Source organism: Artemia franciscana, chromosome 17 (genome assembly GCF_032884065.1).
Source record: "Artemia franciscana chromosome 17, ASM3288406v1, whole genome shotgun sequence".
Classification (NCBI taxonomy): Eukaryota; Metazoa; Arthropoda; class Branchiopoda; order Anostraca; family Artemiidae; genus Artemia; species Artemia franciscana.
In genome coordinates this window covers 14385881-14406959 of record NC_088879.1, presented here as the reverse complement: position 1 = coordinate 14406959, position 21079 = coordinate 14385881, and the positions used below count along the sequence as shown (strand labels likewise).

Here is a 21079-nt window from a genome sequence, read left to right as displayed (position 1 = left end):
CCGATTTCCCCCCTCTAAGCGTTTTCCAAGATTTCCGGTTTCCCCCTCCAGCTCCCCCCACTGTCAACAGATCTGGTCGGAATTTGAAATAAGAGCTCAGAGACATGGGTTCCTTCTAAATATCAAATTTCATTAAGATCCGGTCACCTGTTCTTAAGTTAAAAATACCTCAATTTTTCTAAGTTTTCCAAATTGACACCCTCCAGCTCCTCCAAAGAAAACGGATCCGTTCTAATTATGTCCATCACGTATTTATAACTTGTGCTTATTCTTCCCATCAAATTTCATCCCGATCTCTCCACTCTAAGCGTTTTCCAAGATTTCTGTTTCCCCCCTCAAACCCCCTATGTCCCCGGATCCGATCGAATGGAAAATGGAGCATGTGAGACATAAGATCCTTCTACATATCAAATTTCATTAAGATCCGATCACCCATTCGTAAGATAAAGATACCTCAATTTTCAAGTTTTCCAAGAATTCCGGTTTCCCCCTCCAACTCCTCCAATGTCACCGGATCTGGTCTGAATTTCAAATAAGAGCTCCAAAGCAAAAGATCCTTCTAAATATCAAATTTCATTGAGATCTGATCACCCGTTCGTAAGTTACAAATACCTCAGTTTTTCTAATTTTTCTGAATTCCCCCCCCCCCCCACTCCACCAAGAGAACAGATCTAGTCCGGTTATGTCAGTCACGTATCTTGGAATTGTTTTTATTCTTCCCACCAAGTCTCCTCCTGATCTCTCCGCTCTAAGTGTTTTCCAAGATTTCTGGTTCCCCCCCCCACTCCCTCCCAATGACTCTGGATCCAATTGGGATTTAAAATAACAGATCTGAGTTACGAAGTCTTTCCAAATATGAAATTTCATTAAGATCTGATCACTCCTTCGTAAGTTAAAAATAACTCATTTTTCTAATTTTTCAGAATTAACCCTCCCTCCAACTCCCCCAAATAGAGCGGATCCGTTCAGGTTATGTCAATCACGTATCTAGGATTTCTACTTATTTTTCCCACCAAGTTTCATCCCGATCCCTCCACTCTAAGCGTTTTCCAAGATTTTAGGTTCCCCCTCCCCCAACTCCCCCCAATGTCACTGGATCCTGTCAGGTTTTAAAATATGAGCTCTGATACACTATATCCTTCTAAATATCAAATTTAATTAAGATCCGATCATCTGTTCGTAAGTTAAAAATACCACATTTTTTCTTTTTTTTTCAGAATTAACCGTCCCCCCACTCCACCCCAGATGGTTGAACAGGGAAACGACAATTTCTAATTTAATCTGGTCTAGTTCCTGATACTCCTGTCAAATTTCATCGTCCTAGCTTACCTGGAAGTGCCTAAAGTAGCAAAACCAGGACAGACAGACAAACAGACCGACTGACCGAGCGACCGACAGAATTTGCAATCGCTATATGCCACTTGGTAGATACCAAGTGCCATAAAAATCTTCACCTGAATACACTGGCAAAACGGCTCTTAAGCTTTATAATAGATCACCATTTTTTTTTTGTGTCATTGAGATATCGGCACTATCGGCGTCTTATTGCATAAGTTTAATGCAAATTCGTCTCATCTAAGCTTATGATAACGAATATTTGGGAACAAAGATTCTCTTATCCCTTATTTTAATATAATATGTGCATAACATAACATAAGATAACATGCTTGCTTTTCAACAGACTTTCTACTTACGGTGATGCTGTCACAGCCAAATTCAAGCCTGAAGAATCTTTCGTATGCTCATTTCCTTTGTGGGCATAGTGAACCTGCATGACAAGATACCTCTTATCAACTCCGCGTCCAACATCAAAGCCAACTTGCGGAGGAAGCCGTGTTGGATCGGCATTTTTTGCCCAGGCAAAAAGAATACTTTCCTGACCAGTGCATATATTACCTTCCAAGCACCTCCTGCAATGTAAGATCTAATATTAATAGCCCACATTGTTAGTTTAATTATGAAAAGAGCAGGATCTCTAGAACATAAGGAGAAACATAAGGAGATTTGTGAATATAATTTATGGCAAACGGCTGACCTCTCAGCCTACCCTCTGGTTCAAGATTTTAGAAAAATGGGGTGTGCAACCTTTCTTCATAAAATTCACATTCTTCAACATTTGGTTAATAGTATCCCCATTTAATAGAACTGAAAAGCCCAGTGCACGCATACATTAGCTTTATTATTGCAGATCTAGAACCTCAGCCGCACGCCTCTTTGCCTAAGAAGAACCTGCTCCACGGAATTTCAAAACATAACGAGATTAGCTGCGTTAGAAAACTCACGATTCACGTTTTATAAAATGTTTTCTTGATGTATTTGTACATCAGAGAGCAATGATTCTCTGTTTTCTGGAGAGAATAGGAATATCTTGCGATTTTTTTTTTTATGGATAAAAAATGACAATATGACTACTTTCTATTCTGCCAAAGTCAAATTTTTCGATAGTGGGAGGGGGGAAATCTTCTAGTAGACTCATGGAAGATTACGGAGGTTTGATGCAAATAAAAGTGGTTTTTCATAAGTATCTGAAATTTTGAATATTCTTATTTTTCCCCGATGGATACTCGGCAAGAAACCTTTCGCACAAAGGTATCATTTAGTCTACCAAGCTTTAAATGCTGAAAAACTGATCTGATCAAGGATATAATCAAGTGGAATGCCTGGAACTTGGTATAAAAAAAAACTTTAAACATATCCCCTCCTGTGAGTGAGCTTCTTAACATGTCTATACATAAGATGGAGCAAGGCGTGACGAGGGGGATTGGTCCGAAGGATTCCTCTAAAAAAAAATTTATATGAACTTTTTCGTGTTTTGACCCCCGTCCTTATGCAAATATTTCAATCCTTCGCCATGAGTGGAACCTTTTTGCACCTGTAATTTTTTTAAACGTTAAAAGATTTCAAGAGTGCGTCGCTGAAATATAGAACCATTTCCTCCACCACAAGCGGAACACCACCCCACTCTCAAAACAATAGACAACCAACCCTTTTCAAAAGGTTGGTGTAAATGTAAAGTTGTTTTGCTTTCTGACCCCTTCTCCTTCCTTCATTAAGAAAATCCTTTGATTCACTCCCCCCCCCCTCAGCCACAAGGGTCGGACATATAAGAGCCATTCACTTGCTACACCCAGTTTTGGCACCAGTTAGCATAAGCAAACACCTACTCTGATCGATGGCGCACCTCCACGTTGAAAGGAGAGGGATCCCTCTAAAATAATTCTTACTTACACTACTATCCCCCCTAGAAAATGGTGGTATATCATATAACCTTATTGTTTTTATAAGCCCCCCCCCCCAAGAGGAAAGATCTCCAATCGACGAAATACCATACCCATTCCTAAAAACTCCTGACTGATGAACTAAAGATAACCAATGTTACCTAAGATCACAAAAAGAATGAGAGTTGGATTCACAAATGCAAAAATTATAGAAGTTAAGCACTGAAAATCAGCAGCCATGTTCAAAATTTTATATCTATAGCGTTTTAAAACATTTCCCCCTGAATTTAAATAAAAAAGAAAAATCATAGTAATTTCAAAATAATGATAAACAACAAAGACTTTTTAATAGTGTTTAAATGTGATTAAGGGTTTAAACCGTCTGTAGACAAAATATGGATGCGTTAGTCGCGTATACACTTCTACCCAAAGGACATACACAAGCAACGTCACCTAGTTTCTAAAAACACTTTTATTCCAATTCCTTTTTCTTCCAAATGATTTGAGCAGCCAGGAAAGCAAAAATGCTAGGCTTGCGTACAATTTACCCTATGTTTTATGTGCGTCCTCGGCCTACCTCTGAAGGAACCGACAGAGGGTTTTCCTGAGTGAAACCCAACACAGAAATTTTTCCCAAATAAACGCAAAGCACCAAACAAAAACGTTTCTAAAGTACTGAGTCCCAGATATTTTCCCCTTACAGGTAATCAGAGTGAGCTTAAAAACAATTAAAAAGAAAGAAAAGTCCTAAGAAGGGAATGCATGTACAGATTAGTAGAAGATGGCCAATGAAGGGTCACGTTTCAGCTGAGTAAATTTTGCAGTTGTTGGGACGTTGTCTTGTCCAAAACGAGAAGGACTGATTCACATTTTGATTATTTTATAGATGACGAATAAGGCTTCTAAATTTTGTACAAAAATAGTTTTTAATTCGGATATTTATTTAAGAAATTTTAGTTTCAGGATCTTCACAATTATTATGTGGATGCAAGTGATTTTTTTTTTAAATAGTCATTGCAAGTAGTTAATATTTGGGCCCCAGGTGGTACATAATGAAGTTTGATTACGTTTTTTCTTTTGCTATGGTTCCTTTACCGAAATATTTTCTTATATAAAAACATAAAATAATAAAAATAAGCTCCAAAAAAAAAAAAAAAAATAAAAAACAGCTTCAATGTTGTCTCTCTCGTAAGGCTCCATGCTAGGAACGAACGAAAAATACAACATATTAAATCTACTATTATGCTAAATACAGATATACAAACAAAATACAGTTATCCATTCCAAAATCCCCAAAAACATTATGCTAGGCAGGATAATATCGTGATAAATTACCAGCTCAATACTTTTAATTTTTTTTTACCTTTTTTTTGGCTTTTCTTTTTTTCTTTTCTTCAACCGTTTCCTATTTTTCCAGAACCTTATTATGTTTTCCTTTACTAGCATTACTGTTAATTTTATAACCCCTGCTATTATTATTACTGTTTATATTAAACTACCTAGTTGGTGGGGGCGCTTCACACCCCCCCCCCCCAAGCCCACCCGCGCGCGTAAGTCGTTACGCGCTTTATTAGTTACGCGCCATTGTAGTTGTGTCCCTGTGTCCCACCTGTGAATATAGATAGATATATATATATATATATTTTTAACTACGTAAAACTTACGGATATACAACATTCTTGGCTGTCCCATTGTCTGTGCATATAAATAGATTGTCAGGTTTACTGACTCTTGAACATGCAACATATAATTGTCCATGGGAAATACAATCTGTATTCAGATCTATACCTCATTATTCTAATGATTGCCCTTGAGCTTTGTTGATGGTGATTGCTAATCGAACATTCCCTGTGTCCCCGTCGTCATTTATATATCCCCCTGTGCCCCCCGGCGTCCCCGTTGTTGTTGTTTCCCTGTGTCCCGGTCGTCATTTGTGTCCCGGTGTCCCAGTCTGTAATTTCTCTTTGAGTGTCACGGTCGTCATTTATATTCCCTGTGTTCCGGTCGTCATTTGTGTCCCGGTGCTTTGTTGATGGTGATTGCTAATCGAACATTCCTTGTGTCCCGGTCGCTTTCTCTTTGAGTGTCCCGGTCGTCATTTATATTCCCTATGTCCCGGTGTCCCGGTCGTCATTTGTGTCCCGATCTGTAATTTCGTCAGTCGACAAACATGACGTCAGTCGACACACAAACATGACGTCAATCGACACACAGACCACTTATTTTTATATATATAGATATCTGAATGCACCGTATAAAACCTACATAATTTATTTTTGTGTGTGCTCATCAGCTCCTGCCTATGGCATGTGGAATTTGTTTTATTGTAACTTCTTTTGTCAATAAATGTCATTCAATTCACTGAGAAAGTTCTGTACAAATAATAACACAAGCAGATAATAACACAGCAGATAATAACACAATTAAAACAACGATATATATACAAAACAAAATAATTATATATTATTTAATGCTCTTATTTTTTTTCACGCAATTACGGAAGCAAATCTCATTGACTTCCCAGTTTCCAGCTCATTAGCTTGATTTGAATGAGAAGGTTAATTATCAGGTGGGCAGAGGTCAAAAGCATTGGCAGAAATGAACTTAATTTTATCTGACCATAGTAAATTGTCATAAATTGAAGCCAAACTCACCGGCATCTCTATTCAAAGCTAGGTTTTTGAACACAATTTTCGTAATTTAAATTGTTTCCCCGAAAAGTTGCTTTAATTCCTGGTCCCTAGAAATCAAAGCAACATTCTCAAACATAATAAAATGGGCTTACGACATTTAATAAAATACCTAGGACGTTTTTTTTATACCTGTAGTCAGATAACCTCTGAAGTACGGTGTTTTTTTTACCCCCAATCATAACTACCCACCCCCTTCTGGAATGCTAAGAAGACCGCAAACAAGACTAGTGGACAAGAATCCACAAGAGGAACATTTTCCACCTTATTTTTAAAAAAAGTGTGAGACACTTCCTTCTCCTTATCTACGACAAGATCTAAAGAACAAAGTAAATAAGATAGCAAAAGAAAAGAGAATTACCATGCTCTTGCCTCAATCATGTCATCTGACAGATCAGAGCATCCAAATAAAATAATGTGATGAGCAATGCTTCCATTAGCAGCTGCTTCAAATTGAGTTATATAGGCAGCATTTGCAACTGAATCAAGGTCGTGATACGTACACCAATAATCATCGTCCTAGAAAACGCCAGAAGATAATGATATAGCTCTTACTGCTTATTTTTAAATTAGATAAAAAGTAAATTCTTTTCAAATAAAGGTAAAGAGCAACATTAAAAGAAGAACAGAAACTATACCACATATGATAATAGCTGCCCCTTCCTTAATGTGCCGCTCCATTTTTTTACAGTATCGGTTACTGTTAGCCAGTGTCACTCCTTGCTTGTAGTTAGTTACAACGAACTGTATGATTTTGAACAACACAGCAATACCTAAGATGTGGCGTATTGGAATTATTATATATCAAATTTCCGGCTAAGAAGAAAATAACCTTTATTTGATTAGACCAAAAAAAAACTAATTACGTACACTAATGCTAAATTTCTACCAAACATATAATCTACCACAGATTTTTTACATGTTATTTAATAAGGGGGCACTTGAAAAAAAAACATAGTCAACAAGGGTCCCACACGTTTGCCAAAGGTTCTAAGCATTCTTCAAAAACAAAAAAAATTACATACAAAATGAATCTTATTTGTTTTGTAGAATCCAAGCATGAAGATGCTTACAGTCATTACTGTTTACACTTTGAAATTGTGCCTTGTGCATCTTACAGATCAGGGCATGTGCCTTCCAGGAATTCACATGATTCAACTTCCTACCCATGTACATATCCATATTTTTGTTTCATGGTAAAAAATCATGGTAAAAAGAGCACCCTTTATACAAAAGGAATTAAAAACCAGATTGGAAGACCAGTGTTTAGCTGTTTGACATGAGTGCTTTGACTAGTTTATTTTTCCATAAAATAATTAAAGAGAGCTTTGGAGAAGAACATATTTTATTTTAAGTTAAAATTACATGTTAATTGCGTTAAAATTTTGAATCAGGTGCGTGCCAACTGCTTACCACTGCTAACAAATTGGAAGGATTGGAATTTTCTAAATAGATTAGGATCATACCCACTATACGGTAGTTTTGGGATAAATTGGAATATTTTCTTTCTAGGTGTGTAAATACAAAAACTTAGGGGAGATTTTCAAATTAGGGGAAAATTCAGGTTTTAATTTGAATCAACTGTAAACTTCAATAAGTTTCCTCTAGTTGATATCAGTATACAAAAGGCAATAATCCAGAAGTTTTTTTTTTACTTGTAAATACCTATGAATTTGAACGGAATTTTATGCAACAGAAATTTGACAACAATTTACCACATAATGTAAAATACTCGTCTTAAGACTGGCCCTTTGCTTTTCACAAATCTTTATAGGAGCCTAAGGCGATGAAGATCAAAACTGAGGTATCTTATATAAAAATATAAGTTCAGACTGAGGCCCTTATCTCAAATAAGGAGCCAAGCTTGGGGCCACATTCGTTACTTGGATTTTCAAGTTCCACATTTCCCAGTTACTTCAGCCATTCTCATTTTGTTTAACCTGTTGACAGAAAAAAAAAGATATTTTGTAGGTTTAATATAGATTTTCGTCAACAGTACAGTTTTTTATTTAATCTCTGTCAATATAAAAATCATCTTTTGATCATATGATCGTCTTTCTCGTCATCTATTCTCTGTCATCATCCTTTTTGAAAGAACCAATGAGGTCAACACACAAAATGTCAACAGAAAAAGATGGTATAATACCAAATTTCTTAAGTAAGTGTTTTTAAGCTAAGTGAATAATTTAGTGGTTTAGCGCTCATGTGTGTACCTATTGTTACCGTAAACATATAGTTCAGAAGCAATAAACAAAATCAAATAGAAAGACAAATAAAACTACCAAAATAGAAACGTAATATCACAAATCAGGAATAAATCACAATAAATTTCTTCTCACAAGATTTTGATTTGGCAAAGTGCATAATTTTTACCAAGATATTTTTGACAGATGCTGTAGATGTAGATACAGTCAACTCATTTCGAGGTCTTAAGATTCATGCAAAATAAAATAGCCATTTTCATCTATTATCACATTTATTCATTTTGGTTTGCGAAGGGGAAACCAAAAAAAGTAAATGTTGTTTATTTTGTGTAAAATGCAGCAGGTAAAGACAAGTAAAGAGCTAACCATGGCCCACAGTATCTAAAACTTTAAAGACACATTTTCAAAAAAACTGTCTTTCGAAGAAAAATTGTCATTTGAAGTTGGTTCAGGAATTGCAGATATTATCTTGAAAATAAAAGTCTATTGCGAAAAACAAATTTATGGGAAATTTGAAAAAGAGCCTGAAACCCCTCAAAGTGGCGTCAGATTTAAATAGAAAGGTTACTGTTGGAAAATATGTACACAAAACTTATAATTCCCTACCTTGAACAACAAGAAAATCACTATTCTGCAGCATGGATGTGTCTCTTTTTTTTCTTGTTTTATCCCTAGGGTGATCATATTGAATCGTGGTCATAGAATGTTGGGAGGGGTGTTTTTAGAAAGCAAAGTGGCATTTTCTGCCATTTAATCACAAGCTGATGATGATATTAATGCCACACTGATTGCCAAGGTTGTTAATTATCTTCTTCAGTAATTACTTTTTCACATGGTTAGCATGCATCTCCTCATTAATTTCTAATTCTTTTTTTGCCATGAATACCAGGCTACTGCAAGATCAAAGAGAAATATTTAATGGCTTATTTAAAAGCAACTGCCTCTGTCTACGCGTCTCTTATAATGCGACTTAATAACTGCATTGTAAAGTGTCATATGGCAACAAAAATGGGACTTTTTGGTATCTTTTCTAGAGTGGAAAGGCTGTGAAGCATAATAAGGGTAACACTGTAATTTTCAAGGTCAAAAATCGTTGACTAGAGGTTTATAATCCCACATCTTGTATCCACCCTCGATTAGTCTGCTTATTAAGTTAAAACTAAAAATATAGCTGGAAAAAGAGCCAAACGAAAAAATGGCATTGATTTGTTTTGATTTTCATGAAAATGGTTTATTATTTTACCCGTAAATTCTCAAAGATAATAGTGACAACATACTACTAGGAATTTTTAGTCACATAAGACAGTTGAGCATATCTTATGGGAAAGTTTAAGGGAGGTAGGAAGTAAAATCCATATTTAATCTTCTATTTTACAAGAAAAAACATATTGAATTCTCGGATTTTGTGTTTGTAAAAAAAAAGGAAAAACTAATTTAATAAACTATAAAAAATTTTTTACAAAACTAACACTTTACTGAAACTGAGCTTGCTGAGGTTTTTTTTAGAGAATTATAATGTATAATAGAAGTTATATTTATCATGGCTGGCAAAAGATAACTGAAAACCTTATAAACAACTTTTTTATTTTCTACAGGCTATTAATGGGTGTTTCTACTCCTAAGACAACTTCCTTTTTTGTGGGGTTGGTTTTATTTTTTTTTTCACCAAAGAGCTAGTTTGTTCAATTATAGAGTTACTGGAAAATGTCACGAGTCAGTTTACTTGAACTAATTTTGGAGATAATTATTGCATGATCTGAAAAAAAAAACAGTATAATTACTGTTCATTTTAAGTTTCAACTTCACTCAGTACTTCCACAAGTGGATTTTCTTTTTTTAATCAATATACATAAAGGGTAGACTGATATATAGAAACCACAACAGAGTCAAAGCTATTACCCTGAGGAACACCACTTGTGTCTAGAGCATCAAATTTAAACTCACCATTTTCGGAACTACATCTGGCATTCTTACACTCAGGAGTTGAGAGTTTGATCTTGTTTTACTGCTATGACGCAACCTTGACAACGAATTGGCTTCATGGCCCCAAATCAGCATAAAACAGGTAAAAGCCACCACCAGCTTCATCATTTTGAGCTTCGCTTGCCTAAACAGCAAAAGAATAGCAAGCATGATGACTTCTTATTCATCATAGTTCATGGCTTAACATACACAGTACATTTATCTATATGTACTCACCTCCATCTCCCCCTTTTTTAATAAATTTTGTATTCTTATGCAGTTCTTTAGAAAAAAACTTTGAGGATGAAAGTTAAGTAGAATGTCTTTTTTCAACATTAAAATTTTTACTGAGTAAAGAGAACTTTCTGGATCAAATGTACAACACAAACGAATGCTTAAAAGATGTCTCTAAATTATCATCTTTATAATTCCCTACTTAAAAGGCTCTGGCGATTAATCTTAACTGAAATCAATTGTTTTGCTTGAAGTCTGAATTTCAAGAATTTGTTATTTTGCAAGGCAATCCTCAGGATCTAAACATAAATCTGTACCATATTTTTCTGCTAAAATTATTACATATTACCCAACATATCATTACTCATATTTTAACTTTTAGAAACAGTGCATTTTAAAGGTGCTTATCCTTGCAGAGGATTCTCAGATTTCCAGTAGTAAGTCATTTATCTGCTTAAGTCTACAAGCTATGTGTCAATTCTTCAATGTGTAGTTCAGAGTTCAGCCAATACTCAAGACCAAGAGTCTTGGCTGAACTTTTCGTTAAGAAGTAATGATGCCAAGGCTATTTAAAAAAAGGGATTTTTAGCCAAGAGCTTTTATTGTAAGTGTTTTATTGTTTATTATTTTCTTTGCTGAAGACAGCCCATAGATATAGGACCGAAATATTCCAATAGGTTTTGTTGGTTCACTGTCTTGGGAAAGAAGTCCTCATTATTTTCTCTTCTGTGGTTGTATTAAAACCCATTTCTGATAAAATTTTAATGAATTTTGCTGTGTGGGTGAATAATGGCTAAATTGATAGGAATCACTAAGAAAAATTATCAAACCTTTAATAATTCAAAATGCATTAACTAAGTCTAATCTATCCCACCTGAATCGCAAAGATAGTAGGCTTAAATATCTTAGTCTAAGCTCATATGGCAAGCACTTCAAATAAGGAACAAATCTTGCTGCCCGTTTTGTACTTTTGAAATAAGCTGTGAATCAGATTTTCTTGTTGGATACCATACAGATGTGCAGTATTTAACTATTGGTTGTGTCATTGTCTTATACAGCTTAGTAAAGCTTCGGAGGTTAAACCTTCTTTTGATACGAAGCAAACTGTAATTGGCTTTAAGTTATACAGCTAATACTTGTTTATCAAAACTCAACTTATTATCAAAAACAATATCAAGGTCCCAAATAGAATCAACAAAAGATATTACAAGTTCACCAATAGAATACTGGTATGCTACTACATTCACTAGATAATTGACCACACGCCATTTTCCCTGATTAGTAGTCATTGAATTTAAATTACACCAGAAAACCAATGTACTTAAAGAGCCACATCATCTGAGGAGTTATAATTGTATTTATTTTTTCAATGGAGACATAATTTATTTACAAAAAAAAAAAAAAAACAGAAGAAAGCATAAAGCCCAGTAGCCTTGGCTTGTATTGCCAATCCAAATAAAAGACATTAATTTACATCAATGCATTTGGGTTTCCATTTGAGAACAAAACAAGAAAAAATTTGTACTATAATATAATTATAATATTATAATTCTCCAATTTTTAGAGAATTACAATTACATATCAAAAGTCATTGATATCATTGCTGATAAATGACTACTGAAAGCATTAAGAAATTAGTCTTTTTTATACTGGCTGCTTGGTGACTTTTCTGCTTCTTCAATAACATCCTTTGATGCATCACTATTGTACTTTCAGTAAAGTGCTAATTTTTAGAATTCTAAAAGTATAGAAAATTATCATAATTCAGTTTACAAGAGCTTATTGTGTAGATATATCTTGCATAATCTACTACTACTACAACTAAACTCACCACAGCACAAAGCAGCCTGAGGCAAACACGGCTATGCACACTCCTCCTCCATCCCGATCTATTCAAAGCCTCCCTCTTTACACCCTCCCACGAAGTTCCCATTTCCTTCGAATCTTTCTTTATGACATCCTCCCACCCCAGACGAGGACGCCCTGTTTTCCGTTTAGCCCTAGATGGTTGGCCGAAAAGGACAATCTTCAGCAATCTATCATCTGCAGAACATGCAGATGATAGATTGCTGAAAGGTTGATAGATTGCCATCTCAACCTTTCTTTTGTTATAGCCCTAGAAAGCAGGATTGAACAATACTCTTTCACAGCCAACTCTGAAATATGGTCAGTCAGCCTGGTACCTAGAACAATCTGTAGGCAATTTCTCTGGAAAACATCTAGTAAATCTTCATCTGCTTTTTGGAATGCCCATGCTTCAGAGCCATATTTGATCACTGTCATCACTGTACCTTCAAATATTCAAATCTTGATTTACAGACTTATCTTCCTATGCTTCCCAACTTTTTTTAACAGTGAAAAAGACCCTGAGCCTTGGCTATTCTATTTTTAACATCTTCACTCCTCCCAACGTCTTTACTAATAATACTACCAAGGTAAGTGAAGCTGTCCATCTAGTCAATATTTTTGTTACCCAACATCACCTTTTCATCTTCACTTATTCCTAGCCTTAGTGACTTAGTCTTCTTAGCATTAATTTTCAAACATATTCTAGCACCCTGAACTTGCAAAACCTCTAAAAAGTTCATTCATTTTGCTGACACTTTCATCTAGGATGCTTAAAATGTCACCAAAATCTACACCCGGGAGAGTTTTTCCTCCCCATTTGATTCCATGGTCTCCAATTGCCTTTCCTGTGCTGATTAAGACAATGTCCATCAAAATGATCCATATTAAGGGAAATAGAACACAGCCCTGTTTAACTCCTGAATTAATACAAAACCAGCAGCTAACCCCATTTCCTACCTAGAGTGCAGCAGTGTTATTCTTGTACATAGCACTAATCACTTTAATGCATTTGTCTGGTATACCATATAAGGATAAGACCTTTGCTAAAGCTTTTCTATCAACAGAATCGAATGCTTGCTCAAAATCTATAAAACTGAGGGCAAAATATGTTTGACAACTAAGGCACAGCTCAATTATTAACCTGAGAGTGAAAATTTGGTCAACAAATCCTCAACCTTTTCAAAAACTGCACTGTTCTTCTCTTAAATCTTTGTATACAGCATCTCTCAGTCTAAAAAAAATATCATATTGCTAAGTAATTTGCTACCTACAGAGACCAGACTCCAACACTCACTCATATCACCTTTCTTATAAAGTCGTTTTTCTTTCTTGTACAATTTAGCATAGCTATGAGATTGGAAACACTATCTGTGCACCCTATTTATGCTGCAGAACGAAGTTATTTTTGAGAATTTCACCTTTACACAAAAAAGTTTATCCAAGTTCAGCAAAGGTCAATGCCCTTAAAAGGGATACAGGTGGATAATTCAAAAGACAATTCTGCATCATAATTTAGGATTTAGGCCATTCCTTGAAATTTCATTCATCTAATTCAACTACTATCAAAGATAATAGAAAGCTCAGCAACTAGAACTACAGGCAAATTAAATGCTATTTCCAAATTAAATAATCCATGCAAGTGGAATTGGATCCAAGACCCCTTCTCTCTTAATTGAGCCAGATATAGCCCAAGCCAATGTAGTTCAATGATTTTGTGAGCGCATTATTTTTTTCTGCTGATTTTCATTAATAATTGGTCCATAATATGTAATTGGGAAGACCAGGGCAATATGGACTTTGGTTGAACTTGAGTCCTGGTTGAACTTTGTTGAAGTAAGGATGCTAGGGCTGTTTTAAAAAGTTTTTAAATAAAAACATTATTAGTTTTAATTCTTGCATTTTAATGTAAGTTTATTTATTTATATATATATATATATATATATATATATATATATATATATATATATATATATATATATATATATATATATATATATATATATATATATATATATATATATATATATGTATATATATACATATTCTCTTTCTTGTATTGTGCTGAAAACAGCCCTTGGACATTTGGCCGGGATATTCACAGAATTGATTTCCACTATCTTGAAAAAAATTTCCTATTGTTTCAACTTTGTATTTGTTTGTTATGGAAAGGCAGTGTGGTCTTTGTTGCTATTTTAACAGTCTTGATTATTATATTTGAAAAAAAGTGGAATCAGATGTTATATTACTTTTATCAAACTTTACTACCATAAATTTACTAAACTTGTTATATCTGAAAAAATAAACATATACCATGGTAACATATACTGTAATCTGTATTGAGATTCCTATTCCTAAAGGAAACAATCTAATAACAAAATAGGAACACTATTATGTCTTCATGTTCAACATTCATTCCAAAAATAATGGTCACAATCCAGCTCCTCTCCTCCTCTAATGGGGCTGCATGAAGCCCAAAGCTATACACAATACTCTAATGGCTCAGTTCATTTGCATCATTTTAGGTCCTTATTTCTTGTCAACATCTGACTCATTGTGGAATTATGGGTAAAATTTCTAGTTTGGCTACTTTTTTCTATCTTGGAAAGGGGCTAGGTTGGGAGAATGAAACTTTTAGTAATGACTCAAAGGCCAAAAATATAATATGGGATGGTATTGCTTAGCTTCTATGTAAACCCTCTTCTGATTTCTAAGTCTTGGAAATTTGCCTATTTGACAGGTCCTTTTTATGCCTATTTTTATTTTGACAAAACAACATTTTACCTTATTTTTCAGTTATCACTTTTTTTCCTTTGGTTTTAGTTGTGAAAAACGCAATTCCTGTCATGTGAGTAGAATTTTAAGCCATTTTAATGGATTTTTTCTAAGTTTAGGAAATGAGCTTCTAGATCTTAGAAACCTCATATATTGTGTTGAGAAAAGTTGTGAAGCTGAAAACAGTATTGTTGTAATTCATTTAAGCCAAAGATCTATTTTTCAAGGTTTCAATTTTATAGAACAAAGATCTACAAAGGTCACTGCCCTCTAGAGCAGCAGTTGCCTACCAGTGGTCAAGAGAACACTGGTGGTTGAAAAATATATTTAGGTGGTCCACAAAGAAAGGGGTTCTTTATTAAACAATGTCTATTTTTGAATTCCATGAACATAGAAAAAAGAAGCAAATTTCAGGAAACTTATCATAGGTTAAAAAAATTAAGAGTTATGTTTAATACTATAAAACTTTATTGTAACTGAAAAGGGCTAAAAGAAATTGCTGTTGTACATTCTTGAATCAACATAAATCTATGTAAGGATGCACTTAACAATTCCTACTATTTTTACATATAAAATCTAACACATATATAATATACATATTATTTATATTATATATTAAATATATAATACGATTTTTATATATAAAAATACTTTTTGCTCAAGAAAAAGCTGCCAAACACAAGTTGTGCTCTGTCATGCAAAAAGTGGGGTAACATAGTGGTAATGCTACTTGGCAGTTTTCATAGCCTAATAAAATTTATTGGCAGATTTTGTCTGAAAATACTAGTCCTTCCACTATCCTTGAATTTTCAGGGATTTGCCCAAAACTTTGTCTTGTTGAATAAAAAAATTGGTTCCCCAAATATCCACTTTTGTTCAGGGTTGCCACCCCTAGTGATTTATCACTAGTAACAATCGACCCCAAGTAACTATCACTTTCACTTAGCTTGACATAATTTGTTCACTACTTTCCAACATTTTTTTTTAAATTATTTACTACACATCAAAAACAGACATAAATCATTGAATTGCAGACCTTACTTCATATCCTATCATATGATAGGAAAGGATTATGTTTCTAAGACAACTATTTCATCAAGTATTATCTTGTGACTCATGGCACAGAATTTCATTTGAACATGTTTAGGTTCAGCATAATTTTGAACATCAACACAAAGAGGGTTATTTTAGACAGTGAGTTTAAATTTTGTTTTCTTTTGCTGTTCTGTTTAATTTTCAAAGGTCCAAAAATATAAGAGTTATATTGAAAAATTATTCTAAAATGAAATAGGGAAAGCATGGTACCTATGCAGAGAAGGGGGAGCAGATCTTGTGATAAATATCGAGATATTTGGATTATCAAGCTATAAATTATACAAACACACCACTTAACACCTTTCCTATGCTCTTTCAAAATATAACTGTCATTTTGCTCAGAAACTAAATGGACCCTTTAAAATGATACCTTTTTCTCTTATTTTCTACAATTTAGTTTGAGTCTTAATTTGTCTTTCTCTAGGTTTTGGGCATAATATATTATGCAATTTGGTCTATATATTATCATATTAAGGGGGGAATACATTAGTTTATGTCAGGTTACCTGCCCCCCCCCCCAAATGTGCAAATATATAGCCCAAATTTAAATCCTTGCTTGCCTTAGAAAAACTCAACTTTTCACTATTTTTTAAGCTACTATATTCCATAATTAGTTCACCAGCATTGAAAAATAATTATTACCTTTTATGGTATAGTTCAAAATGGAATGTAGGCATTTAAACGCACCCCCTGTTTGAAACGTCTTATCTTTAAATGGCTTTCACAGGGGTAATACAGGTAAGACATTGAACTTTTAAGGGGCTTCTCACTCAAAATTATGATTTGTTGCTACAATTTGGGTAAGGCTTATGTTATATGTGTGTCAATAACATCTATTTTGTAAATCATAATGCCATAGAGAAAGTGAATTTCTTCAAGAAGGCCCAATAATGATTCTTAGAAACCTGAAGAGAGGCAAAACAGAATTTAGTGGGAAAAATAAGCACAAGTCCAAAATACATGATTGACATAACCGTAACGGATATGCTCTCTCTGGGGGAGTTTGGGGGGCGGGGGGTTAATTCAAGAAAATTAGAAAGATGTATTTGTAACTTACAAATGGGTGATCAGATCTTAATGAAGTTTGATATTTAGAAGGATCTTGTGCTTCAGAGCTCTTATTTTAAATCCCAACCAGAATCAGTGACATTGAGGGGAGTTGGATGGGGAAACCGGAAATATTGGAAGACGTGAAAATTGAGGCATCTTTATCTTGCAAATGGGTGGTTGGATCTTAATGAAACTTGATATATAGAAAGATCTTATGTCTGAGATGCTTAATATAGATGCTTATACAGAAATTACTCTGTATATGAAAGGGGTTTTTCCTCCTCAATGCCCTGCTTTTTAAGCTAAAGTTTGACTCTTTCTGTTAACTTTACTTTTTAAAACAGTAAAAAACTTTAGCGTAAAGAGTGGAAGACACTACTTCCATGCTTTGAATGGAATTCCATCTGTTCCAGGCAACAACCCTCCCATCATGATTTTTCATTTCATCAAAATATCCTTTCCTTTTATTTCTGCTATCAACTTCTTTCAATGGTAAATCAATTAACTGTTTAAAACCTCAAACATCTCAACCCTCTGTTACTCACATTAACTTCCTCAAATTTATCATCCAAATATGTGGGGCAAGTTTAAACTGCTGGGAAGAATAAATCATTATTCAAAGTTTCATTTATTCCAAAAAAATGTATTTTTTCTACTTTTTGTTGAAATTATACCTGTTTTCTCTCTCTAGTATTTATAAGATTATGCTATATTTCAATGTCTGGACTCCAATTATATTTTAGCCTGATGAAGGGTTATAAAGCTCCAATATGTAATCAATGAAATAATGCATTCTCAATCTGATGGAATATTTTTTTTGAAATAATACTCTGCAAGATATCCTTCCATATGTTCTTCTCTTCTACTATGAGTGGGGATGTTATCTCTCACTTCCCTCCATGTCTCATCTATATTTTGGGTATGGGCTCATGTTGTAGGGTCAACAAAATTTAGGCTGTGATTGACACGCAAATGCTGAAAGCCATGGTGGGCTAGGCAGTCATAGGCCCTCCAACAGTCACTGATTATTGTTGTATCTGGCAGGAGTCTGTCATGTATTATTCCCAACAGCGTAGCACTATTTCTATCTGGCACAGCAACCATAAATGAATTTCCAGTAGATCACTCTATACCACCAAATACCCAAACACCATCAATAATTTGATCACAATTGTACTTACACTTGCTAAATTTTGCTTCATCTATCTCAACAATTATTCCTTCTCCCCCCAAACAAACAGTACTTGAGTGACAAGCATAAATACAAACCTCTCTACAGAACATACTCCAATCCACAATTGTTTGTTTAGAAATACCAACATTATTGAATATCAATTTCTCCCTTGAAGCATTAGTCTGAAGCCACATCACCAAAAACTGAAAATTCTGTTGTAGAGTGAGGCATGAGCATTCCAGCCATGTTTTATGATAGATAGATTTTCTAAAATTACACTCTCTTCTTTCAAACTTGCAGCCATCACAAGTGGATATATGCCTGGTTTTCTACCAACATAAATAAATTCCAGATTTAACACAAGTCCAGCCACAAATTGAGCAATCTTTACACAATAACCCTCATCACTTCATTTTGTTTGAAAACACTTCCATTATTCAGAGGTCCTTGTTGAAATATTTGCTTGATTTTCATCTTCATATTTTGCTACTGGCTGACAAAATCCTCATTTGCTCAAGTATTTGATTTTTTTCATCAATTATATATTTTCCTTTCCTGGTATCTCACAAAACATTGAGCTTTAAATATTATAGGAATGTGTTGAAGCTTGTCTTAAGTTTAATATGGTTCTTTACTTTCCTTTGTAAAACCTCTTTTCTGGATAGTTGTGTTGTGATTAATGTTTATTAAGGGCTTATTTTTGGTTTATTTTGATAATTTTAAATATATATTTATAAAACTACAGTATAAATTAAATAAAAAACATGCGTTTTTAACTGAAAGTAAGGAGCAACATTAAAACTTAAAATGAACAGAAATTACTCTATATATGAAAGGGCCTTTTCCTCCTCAACCCTACTCTTTACATTAAAGGTTTTTACTGTTTTAAAAAGTAAATTTAACAGAAAGTGTCAAACTTCAGCATAAAAAGCAGGGCATTGAGGAGGAAAAACCCCTTTAATATACAGAGTAATTTCTGTATAAGCATCTCAGACATAAGATCTTTCTATATATCAAGTTTTGTTAAGATCCAACCACCCATTTGCAAGATAAAGATACCTCAATTTTCATGCCTTCCAAGATTTCCAGTTTCCCTATCCAACTCTCCTTAATGTCACTGGATCTGGTCAAGATTTAAAATAAGAGCTCTGAAGCACAATATTCTTCTAAATATCAAACTTTATTCAGATATGATTACCCATTTGTAAGTTACAAATACATCTTTCTAACTTTTTCAAATGAACCCCCCCCCCCTAAACTCCCCAAAAAGAGAGCATATCTGTTATGGTTATGTCAATCATGTATTTAGGACTTGTGCTTATTATTCCCACTAAATTTCTGTTTTGCCTCTCTTAGTTAGGGACCTCAAAATAACTTCCCGGGATATACTTTAGCCTGTAGACACATCCCTGAAAGTTTCAATTCTCTAGCCCAACAACTTTCCAAGATAGCAAGAAGTCAATGGACTAGAATTTTACCAGTAATAGACCTGTCATGTAGGCAAACTTCAGAGCCCTCTAGAGGGAGAAGGAGTGGAGTTGGGTACTTTGAAATACCTTGCCAGGACATACTTTAGCCTGTAGACCCATCACTGTAAGTTTAATGTTACTAGCCTAAACCCTTTCCAAGGTAGCAAAAAGTCAACTAACTAGAATTTTACCCTGATATAAAAATGACATTACTCACATAAATATTTTTTCTCCAAAATTAAGGCTCTTAACTAATTTTGTCAGACTTCTGACCTATCTAGATCCTTTTTTTTATGTTAGAATATCCTAAGATACCATTTTCCCAAAAAATATGGAGCAATTTTTTAGCAAAAACACATATACAAGTATTGCTTGTGGAAGTCAGACAGTGGGGTAAACCTAACACATATCCCAAGTTTTCCAATGGTTGATCATATCAACTGAATGCCTCATTCTTCTCATCCTTGTTGGCAGCATTAATCTCCAGCAGAGTTAGCATATCTTCCTGATAGACAGTTTTGAGTTTTTTTGAATGGTGATTATTCATAATGAGAATTTTGTTTGAGCAATTCTCAACTGCCTGGTATGAACCTATGTACAGGTACTAGGCTATAAATGGGATCACAAAGGGGGGGGGGTACATTTGAAAGTGAAACAATTTTCAAATTTAGAAAGAACATAAATAAGAGATCAAGTAGGCTCGTATGTTCATCTTGCCCCTACCTCAGACATGATATCTTGTATACATTTACCTCAAAATCTAATGCTGCAGTTCGTTTCTTTTTGCGTCAGCAAGAAATGCAATTTTGTTAGCCTAGCCTATAAAATTCTAGTTTCCATGGCTATAGCTTGAGAAACCAATTAATCCATAAATATAACTTTAAGGGTATGGTACCTTTAATTAAAATACTGTTAATCAGAACGTTATAATTCAGTTATTAGGTGGGGAATGAATTATCTATTTCAGTTCATGGCAATCTTCGTCTTGTTTTAAAAATGGTTAATGGAAATAGAGACCAGGGACACCTATAAATATATGGACCAGAAACAATGAAAACTGAACAACAGCTTTTAGGCTTTTTCTAGCGATCAAAATAGTGTTTTGATCAATAAGCGCGAGAACACATTTGTTTATCAACAATAATTTTTGCAAGAACAGGAATTTTATTATTTTTGGAAATAAATGGCAATATTTTCAAAATCATTTGAATATTGTTCAAAGCATCCAATCAAATTTGCCCAAAGACCTAAAAGCCGCTTTAACTAAAGATATTGCTAAAACCTTGTCACAGTACGATGGATGAAAGTGTGCCTCTGGATCAGATATTACTAAAAACAAAATTCCGATTCTATATTTGACGAG

The 21079-nt window shown here is 34.2% G+C and overlaps 1 protein-coding gene across 1 annotated transcript in view; it reads right to left on the bottom strand.

Moving 5' to 3' along the window:
* The window catches only part of LOC136037899 (peptidyl-glycine alpha-amidating monooxygenase-like), an 89321-nt gene extending 68599 nt beyond the window's left edge, over positions 1-20722 (bottom strand). Inside the window, exons 1-4 of the mRNA XM_065720753.1 lie at positions 20612-20722; positions 10057-10219; positions 6270-6427; positions 1695-1910 (exon numbers count right to left, since the gene is read on the bottom strand). Of these exons, the coding sequence (XP_065576825.1) occupies positions 1695-1910; positions 6270-6427; positions 10057-10203 (521 nt within the window). The 5' untranslated portion in view covers positions 10204-10219; positions 20612-20722. The remainder of the gene's footprint in view (positions 1-1694; positions 1911-6269; positions 6428-10056; positions 10220-20611) is intronic.
* Between the last annotated feature and the right edge of the window lie 357 nt (positions 20723-21079).